Source organism: Lutra lutra, chromosome 13 (assembly GCF_902655055.1).
Source record: "Lutra lutra chromosome 13, mLutLut1.2, whole genome shotgun sequence".
Taxonomy (NCBI): domain Eukaryota; kingdom Metazoa; phylum Chordata; class Mammalia; order Carnivora; family Mustelidae; genus Lutra; species Lutra lutra.
Genome location: NC_062290.1, coordinates 18,377,941 through 18,394,139, shown reverse-complemented (window position 1 = coordinate 18,394,139; position 16,199 = coordinate 18,377,941). Strand labels below are relative to the sequence as shown.

Below are 16,199 nucleotides of genomic sequence, written 5' to 3'. Positions count from 1 at the left end.
CTGAGGGAAATAATTAATAATAAACAATGTGTTTCTACAACCTCAAAGGAAAATCAGTAGGATTCAGACAGGAAGGAATACAATTACAGTCTGGCATGCTGTTTATTTTAGCTTTTACAACAAAGCAAGGGTTTGAAGACCCTGAGAAGAATTTCACAATCACTGACTATACAGAGTCTCCAATCCCAGAAACAGTTTATAATAATTTCATGGCACATACGACATGCATCAAATACTCTGCATTATTCGATAACAAAATAAGACACTGGATCATTCTCTTCATGGTTTCACAATCATATATTCATCCCCTTTTACTTGAAAAAGTCCATTAATATTAAGGTACAAGGATCTTGGACAAAAACCAAGAAAAAAAACCCATGGCCTTTTTTTAACGAATGCACAGCCCATGATTTCTGTCCTGACAAGCTTTCAAAAGTGATTCTCATTTAAATAACTGTAGAGAAAGCACAGCAGCAATTCCCAATCTTCTGTCAACAAAACAGGTAATTGACTCTTCAGGGTAGAGACATTTACTTACAAGAAGGGCTGTCTGTTCTGAAGCCTAACTTGTATGTCAGATGGTGGGAATTCTATTTCACACTATCAGTGAATGGAGAGTTGGTATTATTAAGGCTTCAGGAATTTTCCATTAAAGTCAGCAATCTGTTAAAAACATGACTTGGGTAAACCAAGTAGATCCCATGATGTTGGCATGAGGAAGTATTTCTAAGGCTTCAAAGTTCTGAAAGGGGCTCTTCCTTTTTGGGTCTGACACTCATTTCTTCCAGCCTTTCTTAAGATGAAGCTTGAAGGGGTATTATTCAATCTGTTTTATATTAAAAAAGGTTGTTTTCATAGTCATGCTATGGAAGTATAATTCAAACCCATCCTTTATAAAAAAATAAGGAAAATAATACCAAAATATTTATCTGTAAAAAGAATTTCACGTTTCTAAAGAAACCACCACTAAGGTTCTCTTGATACCACTGAGGCTACGTTTGATTTGATCATTTTCCTGTCACTGATTCAGGGAGTCTGAAATAAGCATGATAGAAGTTTAAAATACAAACCAGGAACATTAACCTTAGCTCCATGGGGGGCGGGGTGCAAAATATGGGCAATTTCTCCACACTGCAGAGAACCCCTTGGGGCAAATATTTAAGATTCATAAAAGAAATGCTTCTTTTATAAAGTAGAAGAATTTTAACTAGATGCATGATTCAAGTTAGAAAACCAACTGGATCTCCACTGAGTTGAAATATTTTAATCACATGATTGTTTTACCTGATTGTAACCGATTTTGTGTGTATGTTTGTTTTTTTTTTTTTTAATTTCTTTAGTACTTGAAATTACTTCTGTACTATACTTCCCAAACTGGTTGTGGAAGGTACAAGGTTGAAACTCTAATAATTTATTGCTGTGTCTCTTCAGGCAGTGTTCTCCATCAGAATCTCGGGGAAGGTTCTCTTGCCTCTTCTAGTTTTGTAAGGATCCACTGTTGTGGGGAAATAAACCAACATTTGCTTATTTCAAGAACTTGCAATGAAACTCAAAATGTAATGAGTATAAATTTAGAAGTTGGCTTTCTATTTCGGTTAGGTGTATACTCATGGCCAATAATTACATTCATCCTGCCTAAGACATTATTTGCCTCAGTTAAATAGTCCAGAAGTTCAGAGACAATGGTACCAGGTTTGATTTACTAATAAGAATAATATTTTTCTAAGGTCTTTGGATGTGAATGTGCATCTTCAGAATAAGAAACATAAATCATGCTGAGAGAGAAGAGTCATTTGGCAGCCTGCTGAATAACTTGTGGCATACTGTGAAAACTATCTGTGCAACCTTTCTTCCAACAATGTCAGTTCTGTGTCACAAACCTTCATGAATCCATATATAGGATTCTACTGCTGGAGGAGGAGTAATTATACAGAATTCTAGAGTGGCTGGCAGGAGAGCAACCTTCTTGAGCAGTTTATGTGCTCTCATGATACAAATATCTTTGTATCTTAAAAGGCTCTGAAATTGCAAAAATAAAATGCAAAATATAATGCAAATCTTCCTACCAATAATATCTATCACCACTGGGGCTGTGTAATGGATGAAAGCCCTGGAGGCAATATTAGGGTTATCCCATTATGAGAAGCTTCCGCAGAGGTCTATGTGCTTCTATTAATGAAAGAAGAACTTAGTGGGACTGTCTCTAAGATAAACAGAGAACGAGAACTGAGCCCAGTAGCCTTTTCTGGATGTTTCTGGGAGAGCAGGAAGATTAAAAACAAACCTTCTGGGATAAAATAACATGGTGACAGAGATTAAATGAAAAATGTATTACAGAGAAACTGAGAAAGGTGGTAATGAAAAATAGTCTTGAGGAAACATCTAGTGACATATACTAAAACCATAAAAATACAAAAACAAAATTAAAAACAAAACTTAACTGTCTTAGAAAACAGTCCAACTTATTACATGCCTTTGAAATGAGAAGTGCTATCTGTTTAAGTAAAGAGATTCATTATATTTACCCTAGCATCCTCTGGGGTCTTGAAGTTAATTATTTTTCCAAACTCCTTGGCATGAAACACAGACTTCACCCGCTCCTATAAAGAGAGTAACTTCATTAAAATGAAAATCCAGTTGTAGAAATAGGATTTTAAAAATGCCACAGTTCTATAAATCTGTGTTTAAAGTGACCACCTTACCCAAATCATATACCTTTAAAAAAGCCAAGAATGAAGAACCAAGAAGACTCAAACACAAATGGGAAAAAAAAAAAAAAAGACTAAATTCTACCATATCCATTATAATTAAGCTTACATTAAAAAGCTTTGAGATTTCAATTGCCAAAGCCATACAGGGTTTATCCAAAGGATGAGGAGGTAAATCAGAGCAGTGTTCTCCCCTCCAGATAGTTCTTGGTATCTGGCCATGAAATCAAGATGAGTTCAGTTAAAAGGTAATATACACAGGTGTGTTGCATAGGGGGTTGTGTATATATGTAATTTCTGACATTTTAAATCCGTCATGTAGTAAGAATGTAACTTAAGCTTATTGCACTCTACTATTTTTTTTTTATTGTCCTCCAATTTTTATACTTCTCTGGTATTCTATTCAGTGTTTGTGGGGAGAGCTAATGGTGGACAGTAAGCATGAGAGGGTAAACAGAAGTAACAGGATTAAAGAGTAGGGTGATGTTTACCTCTATTAACTATGGGCAGAGCTACAGGGGAAGAAATGTGAGGGTCTCTTGGTCAAATAATGTCTCTAAATAATTCAAACATCCATGTAAACACAGACTCTAGAAGACAACAGATTCTTTTACTTAAAAAAAAAATTGCTGATTAAAGATTTCAAGAAAAGGTAGAAGGGAAAGAAACCAAGATGGTAAGAAGAAATTTATCTTTGGAGAGAGAAAAAGATATGAAAAAAGCCAGGCAAGTGTACAGGCAGAAAGTCATAGTCATAGTCACTATTCATTATTTTGCACAAGACCATAGGGCCTTTCATTTTCTGAGTGATTGAATCAGAGAAATTCCCAATGTATAAGCTGGTCTAAGATCCTCAAGAACAAAGAGCCAGTCTACTCTGGAGCTGCCTGTGTCTTTGGAGTGAGTGGTAAGACTAGAGACATGATCTTCAATGGTTAAACACAAGGCCCTGGGGCAGTTATGTACTACGGGCTAGCCCAGAAAACATCTGTTTCTGCCTGCCTGTGTCTAATGACCCTTCTTCAAGCAACAACTTTTGAATCTCCTTTGGGTAATATTTCTCACCTTCTCTCACTCCAAATACTTCAGATAGAGCTGACCCTTCCTTCTCGGAAACACCATGGTGATCCCATGACCCTCACCTGGCCAGCTGGCTCATACCAGCTCTCTGACCAAAGTGACTGGTTCAGGATAGGCATGTGACCAAAGGTGGCCCAATGAGACCCAGTGAGAAGCTTTCACGCTGCTGAGCTAGTAGGATATAAACCTGGAACATCTGCTGGCCGGCTTGACAATGAAGCCGACACTGAGGAAAGTAGAACCTAGAAGTGGGAGTGGCAAAGGAGAGAATGAAGGAGGAGAGGAAGGGAGAGAGAGTAACTGCTAACGGCATCACTGGAGCATATCTAAACTAGCAGATACAGACTTAAGACTTTCAGTTACAGGAGCCAATTAAATCCCTCAAAATCAAAATAAAACAAAAACAACAAAGAACAAAACTTACTTGGGCTGTATCATTTACAGTATTTCCTACTACTATAGCCAGTGCCAAAGTGCCCCTACGCAAAGGTATCTGGTCAGATACCTTGAGGCCAAGTATCTTGTACTTCTTTGTATCGCTTAAAACACTTCGTGGAATCTTTAAGACTTATAATGAACACTGAGTCTCTGCTGATTTGCCAAATGACTAGCAATTCATTATATCTACATTCAAGTACCAGGCGCCATGTTACTAATCAATGCAGAGTGAGAAATGGTCTTTGCCCTCAAGATTAGAATGGAATTGGGAAGTTAATACCTATAAAAAGAAAAAGAAGTACCAGTAACTATCTGTTAGAGAGAGGCAACTTTTCAAGAGTCCGTTTTTAAGATTTTCAAGGAAAAACATTTTGTATGGAACCACCAGGGATTTTGAGGTATACAAATGATTTTCTCATTTTTGTGTTTTGGACAGCAGTGAGAAGTTGGGATTCTAGAAAATGAAGGCCCAGGAACATTATTGTCAATGCAAAAGCACATAGAGTCTGGTATTTTTTCTTGGCCTAGCTTGCTTTTCTTTAAGCCTGAAAAAGACAGGAGGTGTAAAGGAAAACCACAGTAGGACAAAACAATATCTATAAAATAGATGGGAAGTAAAGAGGACCGTTTCAGTGCGTTATTTTCAGTTCCAAGTTTTCAAAAAAAAAATCTATTCAACATACCTTTGCTTCAATGCGTAATCTTCTCCCATGAACAATGAATGGCTCTTTGGTAAACTCATCAAAACTATACTGCCACTCACAGGTAAGCTGTCCAAATGTTCCTTTTGTTACAAACAATACACCACTGGGGAAAAACAAAAAAGAATCCGCTGTAGAATAAAGGCACTTATGTAGCAAGATATACATTCATTGCAAGTACCCATAAAATATTAACCAAGAGACACTATATTCTGAGTCATAAAAAACCTTGAGGAATATAAAAGAACTGAAATCATACAAAGTATATGCTCAGATCATAATGAAATTATTTTTTTTTAAGATTTTATTTATTTATTTGACAGACAGAGATCACATGTAGGCAGAGAGGCAGGCAGAGAGAGAGAGAGAGAGAGAGAGAAAGGAGGAGGAAGCAGGCTCTCCACTGAGCAGAGAGCCCGAGGCGGGGCTCGCTCCCAGGACCCTGAGATCATGACCTGAGCAGAAGGCAGAGGCTTTAACCCACTGAGCCACCCAGGTGCCCAGTTCATAATGAAATTAAATGAGAAACCAGTAACAGAAAGAATATTTCTAAATGCTTGGAAATTAGCATACTACTATATAATGCACGCATCAAATAATCTCAGAAGAAATCAGATAGTATCTTGTGAAGTGAATGAGAATGAAAATACAACACAACATAGCAAAATCTGTGCGACGTAGCTAAAACAATGCTTAGTGGGATATTTATAGCACAACATATTTATGTTAGAAAAAAATGAATGAACCAAGAGAGACTGTGGACTTAGAGAAACAGAGGGTTTTGGAGGGGAGGAGGGTGAGGGGTTGGGAGGGCCTGGTGGGGGGTATTAAGGAGGCTCGTATTGCACAGAGCAATGGGTGTGGTACATAAATGATGAATCTTGGAACACTGAAAAAATAAAATGAAATTAAAAAAATGAATGTACTTCTAGAGTCAAATATGTAAGGCACTTTATACACAATGGAAAAAATTTACCGAACCTATTATTAGCTAATATCTTGGAGAACTTTCAAGTAATTAATGCTTTAGAATGTTTCCAAGGCTCCATGCACTAAGTTTATTAACCTACCTCAAAAAAGCCTTTTAAAACTGTTTTCCCACCTTGAGAGGAAAAAAACGCATTCTGTCTATAATAATTCTATTTAATCCTTCCTTCAAAGGCCTTTACTTTTCTAGCTCTTCTTTCTGGTTGAAACATCAATTCTAGGTACAACCAGATTTTTTTTTTTTTTTTTTAAGAAATACATACTTTAAGTTAAGGGATTGTGTTACAGAGCTGGCTCCTGGCAGGAACAAGCTAATTAGGACTTACATCTCTCACTTCAACCTTCTGTCTCAGACCCTCTCTTTCACCAATCCTGGATTACAGGGACTGTTTGAACAAACCTATGGGTCCTCCCACATATCTTCAAGCATGTGAAAAATCTAAGATAGGCTAATCTTGTAGCCCGCACCTAGCACTCTGCCCCCCCACCCCACCCCCAATTCAAAGACCCTTTAATCCTCAAATCTGAAACTTGAAAAGAAATGCTAAGTATGAATACTACCTTTTAGTCAACTACAACTCACTCACTTCCCTCACTTCATCAAGGTTTATAGAACTTCCTTTAAAGAGGTCTACTGTGTTGAGAAGGTCAGTTTTCAAATGCTGCAAACTAAATTGTAGACTATTAAATTTTGTAACTGGTTCTTGTTCAACTGTGATGAATCACACTTCATGTCGTCAATGGGAGAGAGGGTTAATAGAAACATGAATGAAAATCGTTATGAACAAACACAGCTGCTGAAGCTCTGCCCCTAATTATAAAAGCTTATTAACAACTTAGATGTAAAATACAGTACATACTTCTAAGTGAATGCTAAGTAGTCCTTTAAAATTAAGGAAGATGTTCATATGCTGCTATCAACATTGATCTAAAGCAAAAAATTAAAGCAAAGTACAGAATGGTACATTGACAGATTTCCATTTATGTTAAGATATACATGTGTGATGCTTGTATATGCAGAGACTATTTCAAGAAGGAAACAAGTGGTTGCCTCTGGGACAGGGAAAAGAGGGACTGGTACCTGGGATGGAATGAAGACTCACTTTACCTATTCATCTTCTAATGCTGCGTGAATTTTTTACTCTCTGTTACTTTTTAAATAAGAAAATTAGATAGTGTTGTAAATTTTAGACTTAGAAATGATTAGCATGAAAAACTTTAGAAATGACTGCTAAGGGGTACCTGGGTGGCTCAGTGGGTTAAAGCCTCTGCCTTCGGCTCAGGTCATGATCCCAGACTCCTGGGATCCCAGACTCCTGGGATCGAGCCTCAGCAGGGAGCCTGCTTCCCCCTCTCTCTCTGCCTGCCTCTCTGCCTACTTGTGATCTCTGTCAAATAAAATAAAATAAAATCTTAAAAAAAAAAAAAGAAATGACTGCTAATTCAACATTGAGCTTGAGCTAACAAGATGTTAATATAACTTCTCCTTTTCGATAGTGAACAAAACCACACAGGCTTATTGACTACTCCTTTCTATTCAGCCATAACCTCTGTCTCTCAGGCACAATTTCGCTCTTTGCTATCCATCCAGAAATCCCCATTTTAATCCTGCACCAGCTCATTTTTTTCCTCAGTTTAACAATGACTTGCAAACACTAGCCCCCTGAGGCCGTGTATTTTTGCACGTAGCTCTATTGTCTACAGTCTACTCGAGGATTTGGCTATCGTTGGGAGTATCCATGTAAGAAGTGATCTGTCTCCAATGGTGTACGTACTTACGTGAGTTTCTACGCATGCTAATGTAAAGATATCACCGGAGGACTTCTGGGGTAATCTGAAATTATGTACTTTTTCAGAGGGGAAGAAATGGTAGTGTGAAGATAGTTTTACGGGAATTTCTGTATTATTCAAATTAGTTGAAAAAATATTAAATTGTGCATGGCTGTGCATTTATCTGTACAAAGCTAAATATGAATTTATGGAAGGTTTTTGCTACAAGGCTTGTAGAGCAAGAGGACCAGAGTTAGCAGGAATCTGTGTGACTATCTGCAACAAATGACAAATGTCAACTGCTTCTCTTCATGAGTGGCTTCTCAGTTAACCTCTCAACAAATTACATTCCAGAAAGAAAGTTACCTTTTAGTTATCATTAGCATATCTGTTTTATTGATCATGACATGGGTAAAATACTTATATTTTGCAAATCTTCCATTTTCCATGACCTAAAAAAAGGTGAGAGAGAATTTCATTATTATTTCTATTCTAATGCAAGTAATGCACTGTGATCCTCTAGAAGCCATTTCTCAGTGGGGGACAAATTATTAACATTTTTATACAGTAAATATATCATAAAACTGAGTATTCACAAAATTATTGCTTCCTTTTTAAAAGCACCTTTTTGCACTGCTTTACTCAAGATGACTCAATTGCAGCTACTTCAGTCGTTAATGCTGGATTTTTAGAAGATATTGTTATTACTTACAAAGTTTAAATTGAATCTATTAAAGTTACTATTAAATTAGCATATTCATTTTTTCCAGGATAAAAGGTACAAAAACACATGCCAACACATATTTACATGTATGTATCACATAATTTAGTATTAGCCCCATCTTGCATCTTCCCTGGAATTTTCCTATCTGCCTTACAAACATGCTTTTCTTTGCCAATCTCATAACTCATTCAAAAATTAGGAGCAGAGGGGGCGCCTGGGTGGCTCAGCGGGTTAAGCCGCTGCCTTCGGCTCAGGTCATGATCTCAGGGTCCTGGGATGGAGCCCCATCGGGCTCTCTGCTCAGTGGGGAGCCTGCTTCTTCCTCTCTCTCTGCCTGCCTCTCTGCCTACTTGTGATCTCTGTCAAATGAATAAATAAAATCTTTAAAAAAAAAAAAATTAGGAGCAGAGTGGGGCGCCTGGGTGGCTCAGTGGGTTAAAGCCTCTGCCTTGGCTCAGGTCATGATCCCAAGGTCATGCTCAACAGGGAGCCTGCTTTTTCCTCTCTCTCTGCCTGCCTGTCTACTTGTGATCTCTGTCAAATAAATAAATAAAATCTTAAAAAAAAAAAAAAAAGGAGCAGAGTGTTTCTGGACAAACTTGGAACCCGAGGACCTAATTACCTTATGCAACAGCCTTTATTTTCAAGACTGCTGAAAGACACTGTCTATCCATGACATTGTCAACAATTCCTTTTCCCCAATACTATACATAATATAAACAAAATACAATTACCATTTTTAGTTCTGCACTAAATACTATTTGCTCTGAGGATGGAGTTACTTTGGCTAAAAATATATAGTATGCTAGACTACTATCATTTAAAGGCAAACAATGTAATTGTGACTAAGATCCCTCAACAGGAAGTAAGTTAAGAATTTAGCCAAAATGTTAAAGCTCCTGAAAAAAATCCAAAAGAGATATAAAGATTTTAGAAAACTGTGTTCCATGAGGCTATATGCAAAAACAAAATTATTTAGCTTAGAAGAAGCTAACAAGTAACTTCATAATAATCTTAGTAAAAAAAGCTACCAGAGTAATTTTCATTTTATTGGAGACAAAGTTTAAAAAAATAAAAAATAAAAAAAAAGCATTGACTACAACAACAGGATGAGGCATACAGATTCACTGCATGGAAGACTTTTCTAACTTCAAAGATAATAATACTCAAAAAAGAGTATTTTTACTATTTGCTGTAGGAGGTAAGGCAAGTAAACACAAATTCCTTGAGTTACAAACAAAAATGGATATACGCACAGATTCAAAAGAAATTAATAAGTTATTAGATAATAAATTATGCAATAAATTTGAAAAACTAGGTGAAGTGGGCCGAGTTTTAAGAAAATATAAATTATGAAGAGAAAGAAGTGTCAAAATTGCAGAGGAAAAGTAGAATTTTTGCAGATGATAGTATTGTTTAGAAAACCTAAGTACATAAACCCAGCAACTTTATCTTATAAACACAATATCAAATTGGGAAATGGAAGGAAAAAATTGTTTAAAGAGTAATAAAAAAGATAAACATTTATGCCTATGTTTAACAAATAACATGCAGAATTTATGTCATAAAAGCTGTAACACTATTGAGGGGAAAAATGGAAAATTTAAAAATGGCAATCTCTACCATATTGCTAGATAGAAAAACTCATTAACAATGTCACTCCCTTTCCCCAGCCCCAATTTTTACACCCCCCCTCCCATATGGTCCCAAGATGGTTGTGTTAGCTTGTTCTGGGGGCAAGAGATGGAAATATTTTGACAAAATTATACTAAAATTTATCTAGAAAAAAAAGGCGATAATATCCAAAAAAATGTATAAGATGAATGCAAAGAGAACTATCCCAGCAGACAGGAACACAATTTACAAGCTACAGCAGTGGAACAGTTTGGTGCTACTAGAAGTTATATAGAGAGATATGTCAACAGCCACAGTACAGATTCCAGAAATTGACCCAAATGCATACTAGGATTTGTAAAATCCTATATATCCAAAAACAGGAATATATAAAATCAAGATTGCATTTTAAATTAGTGGGGAAAAGCTTGTTTTAATAAATGGCGTTTCAGGCAACTTGTTAGCAATACCTGGGTCTCTACTTCTCTCTATACCACATTAATTCCACATGGATCATTGATTTAAGCATACAAAATGAAACTATAGAATTACTAGAAAAAGTAACATTTTAATAATATTAAATGAGAAAGCCTTAAATATAAAATGCAAAGCCCATACCACAATGTAAAAAAATTGTTACATACATGGAAATTAAACACTATATAGTAGTAGAAAAGTAAGCAAATAATCAGATATAAAGTAAGTAACAACATAAAAATCAAAGAATTGGGAAAAAATCTGTCAATACAGAGATAAGGAGTTAATTTCATAACACAGAGAAATATGAATAAATCAACAGAAGAAAACTGAGTAAACCAACAGGAAAATGTGTCACAAGCTTATGAACAGGTAGTTCAGCAAAACACAAAATCTGACCAATAAACACATGAGAAAATGTTCAACTTAATTCAAAATCAAGAAAATGCAAATCAACTAAAAGTACTCATTAAGTCAAGAATTCGACTGCTTTTATTTTATGCAAAAGTATGCCAAGATATACACACAGAAGTCTTCACAGTAATACTATGTTAAAATTAAAATATCTAAATTTTCATTAAGAGGGACTGCTTAAATAAAGTATAGCTTAGCCATACAATGGGACATTATATGGTCATGAAAAGAAAGGGCGATGTGCAGTCTGATATCAAAGATGTACAGACATATTCAGTGAAAAGAAATTAAACTACTGGGAATTAATGGTGGAGGACTAGAAACACATTCGTGTATACTTATATATCCATGGGAAATTTCTGGGGGGGTTGGTGGTAACACATTAATCTAATAGAGCTTATCCCTGGGCTTGAAAATGATAATAGTGGGGGCAGAAGTGAAGTTTCATTTTTAAATTTACAACTTTTTCTTTCAGTTATTTTTTGTATTTGTAAAGAAATTAACTTAAAGCTTATTTTCTTTTGTTCTACATAACCAAGCCAAAAAACATCAAGTACAAATGCTGATCTCCCCAAGAACATCACTGCCACCAGAAGTCAAGGGTCCACATGCCCCATTAATAGACCACAATCTTCAAACAGCTTAAAAGTTATGGTTTAGGGAGGCTGGGTGGCTCAGTGGGTTAAGCCGCTGCCTTCGGCTCAGGTCATGATCTCAGGGTCCTGGGATCGAGCCCTGCATTGGGCTCTCTGCTCAGCAGGGAGCAGGCTTCCTCCTCTCTCTCTGCCTGCCTCTCTGCCTGCTTGTGATCTCTCTCTGTCAAATAAATAAATAAAATCTTAAAAAAAAAAAAAGTTATGGTTTACCTCCAAATACCTAGCTTCTATTTCAATATTGTTTTAAATATGGGCATTACAGAGGATCCTGCTTCTCATCACCTTCCACTTTTCAGATACAACTTTTAAATAAAACCTAACCTCTGCATATAAGCAATTAAACCAATGTCAATAGTCAGAGTAGTACCGATAGAAACAAGAGCTAAAAATCTTAGAAAAAAAAAGTCATTCAAGCATGTTTTTTGGAGTTCACCAAAAACCTTAAATGCAGCACTTGAAAGATGACTAGACATTATGGTCGTAGTCGTCTACTTTGAAACATACAATGAACTATATTGTTATCAGAATGGATAGATTTGAATAAATGTTAAAGATAACTCCCTATACAGCAAAATTTTGCTGGTCTCCATTACAAACAGGTACAGAGGGAATAAGAATAGTGCTGTAAGCAGAAGCTAAAACTCTGGAACTAAGTCCCAAGGAAAAATGGGAGCAAATGAGAGACAATCTGACAATTTATCAACCATCATCTGCCATCATGCTGTAAACTCTACAAATGTCATGCTTTTGACTGCAATTTCCTAATTGTCTTTATAAGTGCCCTATATTGAAAATTTATATTTTTCAAAACATCATTATAAATTATCTAAGGAAAAAACCCCAGATTTTAGACCTGTAGGAAAGTTACTGTCTGTGTAAGCATGCACCGCTAGCACATGAAGCAGTGGAGGACCAGGTTAAGTGTCTTACCCACCCGATCCTCATAGCAACCCTGGTAATTAGGTAACAGCTGAGTGTCTTGCTCGGGGTCATACTGATACATATGATCAGAAAAGTGGTTTCTTCAACTTCTAGTTCCAGTGCTTTTCAATATACCATGATGTTTCCTCCTATGAGGTCAGTCACACGTTTCCCACAGGACCTCAAAAATGTCTTCAGTATCCCTGGATGCCGGATGCTGCTGAGGCAGGCTGCTTAACACCACAGGAGGGATGATTTTTGTTTAGGTTAACAGGGTCCATATAGTTCAGTGTTAATATCCTATCTTCCTCCCTCCAAAACAGATATTCGGTATCATTGTGTCTCTTGAAGTAATTTGTGATACCCTTCAAAATAAATGAAGCACTAGCAAAACCGGGGCTAGAAATCACTATGTAGGGCCTTTGCACAAAGACCAAAATTTGGCTGAAATATCAAATAATCAGGCTGAAGCATCAAGTACATTAGCTAGTATGTTAGACATGTTAGCCTCATTTAACATAAGTGAGTGGTTAAATAAAAAACAATTTTTTCCTTATTCATTAAAGTATACAGGAATTACTTATCACTGAGGACTTTCTTAGAGAAGCACAAACTGTTACAGATAATTGGTAGAACTTGCAGACAACAATCAAAATGCATGGTTATTGGTAAAAGGGTTCCTTTTGCATTAGAAAAGATGAATATACAGGTCTTAGTTTATTAGATACAAATAAATCCAAACAGAAGTGACTGCAAACTCAGAAACACAAGAGGCAAGAACTTGGAAGACATTGGAGTGAGGGTTACCCTCTACTAACAGTAACATTTCCTATCAGATCAGTCCCGACACTTCAGAAAAAGAACAGGCTGGAAACTACAGTAACGCAGAGAACATTGCTAACACTTGCAAATCATCTAAATGCTCTGAAGCAGCAAATTCCTACAACAAAAATAATTCTGAGAGAGCAAAGCAAAATATGGTAACACAGATATTAGGAATAAACCATGAACATGGAAGGCTTTAAATCCCAAACAATATAAAGTGCTAATATTCATGGGAAATCTATTTAAGGAAACTGGATGAAGGATAAGAACACACAGTTCAGGGAAAAAAAAAATCTGATCAGTATCTGAATCTTGAAAGACTAGAATTTCATGGAGGTGAGAGTTTTTTTTCCTTTCAAGCTAGTAACATGAAGCATAAGAGAAAAATGAAACTCTTCTAGATGAAAAATCAAGAGTAAGAGCGCTCCCAGGCACATCAAGCTACTGGACAACAAAGAGCTGGCTTCGTAGATCGGCTAATGTGAACGGTCAGGACATAATGGGGAAAGAGGAAAGGTTTATAAACATATTAAAAAATTAAGCTTACTTTTAAAAACAATAAAATTTAGGCAGGTAATCCTACGACGGTAAATGCCAGCATGTCTCAATTATTTAAGAAACAGACAATTTTAAACCAAACCCTCTTTAGACAAAGATGTAGTCAATAAACATAGAACTTTCCTAGAGTTACCTGCTTAAAGGTTAGGGATAAAACCTTTTCTAATTCACTTTAAATATGAGAGATTTGAGGGCTATGGCCCAGGAAAAACAAGGCATTCAAGCAAGCTTCATGATAAGATGTAGTAGAAATTCATTACCTCAAAGCTCAATGATTTCATATATATAATAGAATAAACACATTTAACAGTGATGAAGTGATATTTGGCCTATTCGGAGGCAAATTGCTGTTAAAAAAAAAAATCAAATCTCATTGTCATGAAATCTGATGAGGAATTAGCCCTTATTGAATCCCCCCATACCTTTGTCTCCTCCCAAGCAAATGAGCTATTTTGATTATTAACCAAAGGATATGCTATTCTCACAGCTTAGACAGGGCAGGAAAAGAGAGTATAACCCTGTGACATAACATCAAATAAAATGTTACCCTTAAGAGATGTGAACTACTGTCATCAACTGGTTCATTTAAAAGTCTGGACAAAAGTGTTAAGACCAAATAAATAAATAACACTTACAGCATGTCATCGACCCTTAAAAAAAAAAAAAAAGTCTGGACAAAAGACAGAATTATGCTCATGACATAATTATGTACACTGATAGTAGAAGACCATTAATTAACCTACCTAATACATTCTAGAAGAAAGGCCAGAGGTGGGTCGAAATAATGTGACAGTTTTACGTCTCTTTAAAATATTTCCAGCAGAATCTCTACTGAGCAATATTTACTGATCATGATGTTATCCATACTTGAAAACAATTTCTTTTAAACATTTTACCACTTCTTCTAATATATTATGAATTTCAGAGCAGGTCAAATTACTGAGGTTTTATTGTTTCTATTGCTCACCAACTAATGTGTGGAAATGGTTGTAGTATTTTTCAAGTACTATTTCTATTAATGTTGAAAGGGTTAAAAAAGGGGTAAGATTCATAGGTGCTTTTATCCTGATAAAAAGGAGATAAATGAGGAACATAAAATTTATGTAGTAGTGACCAAGAACTAGCAGCAGCTGGTATTCATAGAATAATGAAATATAGCAAGTCCTTACTATACATTGTGCTAATAATCATATATATATTACCTCACCTGAGGTAATTAGTTAATTAATTTAACTATTTTAAACCACCAATATTATTGTTATTTTGTTAAGTCGTGCAGTTATCTCCATTTTAGAGTCTGGAAACTAAGGTCAGGCAAGCACAATAGATTATAAAGCTGGCAAAGGGAAAAGCTGGAACTGAACTCAGGTTTACCTGGTTCCAGAATCCAGGCCCTGGGCCATAGGGTACTACTGCCGCTCAGAGACTGTTCACCATCAGAATGGATCACTACAGAAGAACTACATACTGTCCAGCGGACACGGTGAGATGCAATTTTTAACAGCTCACTGGTATACGGATTCAGATATCCCACAAGCTGTACTGTGTCAATGCTTCAACATCATGTAATACCTAGGAATCTTTATCTTTCTGGATGACTGGGCATATCTTAGGTCTCCTTTGATTCTTACAGTTCCTCTGAGCCTTGTGTGTAGCAATCAACCAACAGGAAGGAGACTGTGAAGCTCTGACATGACAGGGTTGGCCTCTAACAGAGCTCTTGATTTATCCTCCAGTCACCAGATTAGAAAATGTCACCACAGTTATAATCTCATGAGAGGAGCAGGAATCTTGACTGCTCTCTTCAGGCCTGTCACCTTAAGATCTAGAAGGGTGTCCAATACATAATAAGACTAACAAATACTTGTATAGAGAATAAATATAGGGCATTAAATTTTTCCTTTGTATTCACATTAACTATACTACTAGATCAAAAATTCACTTATATATATATAATTATACATTTACTCTTTTGGCAATTTTGAATTTGAAGTAGTCTGGCAATTTATTCTACTTTACAAGAACTATGTAGACTCCCATACTTGTATGTTCCAACACTGGTGCTTCATTATATCTCCAACTTAAACAAACTACCTCAGACTTGAAGTGCCACAAAATGCCCAACATATGTTTCTCCACATTGCTTCCTATAAGGTTCTTTATAGTGGTAATTTTTCACTGAAAATTAGATATCCAATTCATTAGAGTCATCTTCAAAAGTAACTGGGACATCAATTTCATCTGAATTTATAACTGAAGACTCTTAACTGATAGAAAAGTATACGCAGCGCTTCCTTTCATAGAGGACATTAAAGTTCGTTTTTAG

At 36.1% G+C, this 16,199-nt stretch overlaps 1 protein-coding gene across 1 annotated transcript in view; it reads right to left on the bottom strand.

Annotated features, from left to right (window-relative positions):
• Positions 1 to 78: 78 nt before the first annotated feature.
• VPS13A (vacuolar protein sorting 13 homolog A) overlaps positions 79 to 16,199 on the bottom strand; it is a 236,782-nt gene continuing 220,661 nt past the window's right edge. The window contains exons 69-72 of the mRNA XM_047699155.1: positions 8,051 to 8,136; positions 4,910 to 5,033; positions 2,526 to 2,600; positions 79 to 1,495 (exon numbers count right to left, since the gene is read on the bottom strand). Of these exons, the coding sequence (XP_047555111.1) occupies positions 1,445 to 1,495; positions 2,526 to 2,600; positions 4,910 to 5,033; positions 8,051 to 8,136 (336 nt within the window). The 3' untranslated portion in view covers positions 79 to 1,444. The remainder of the gene's footprint in view (positions 1,496 to 2,525; positions 2,601 to 4,909; positions 5,034 to 8,050; positions 8,137 to 16,199) is intronic.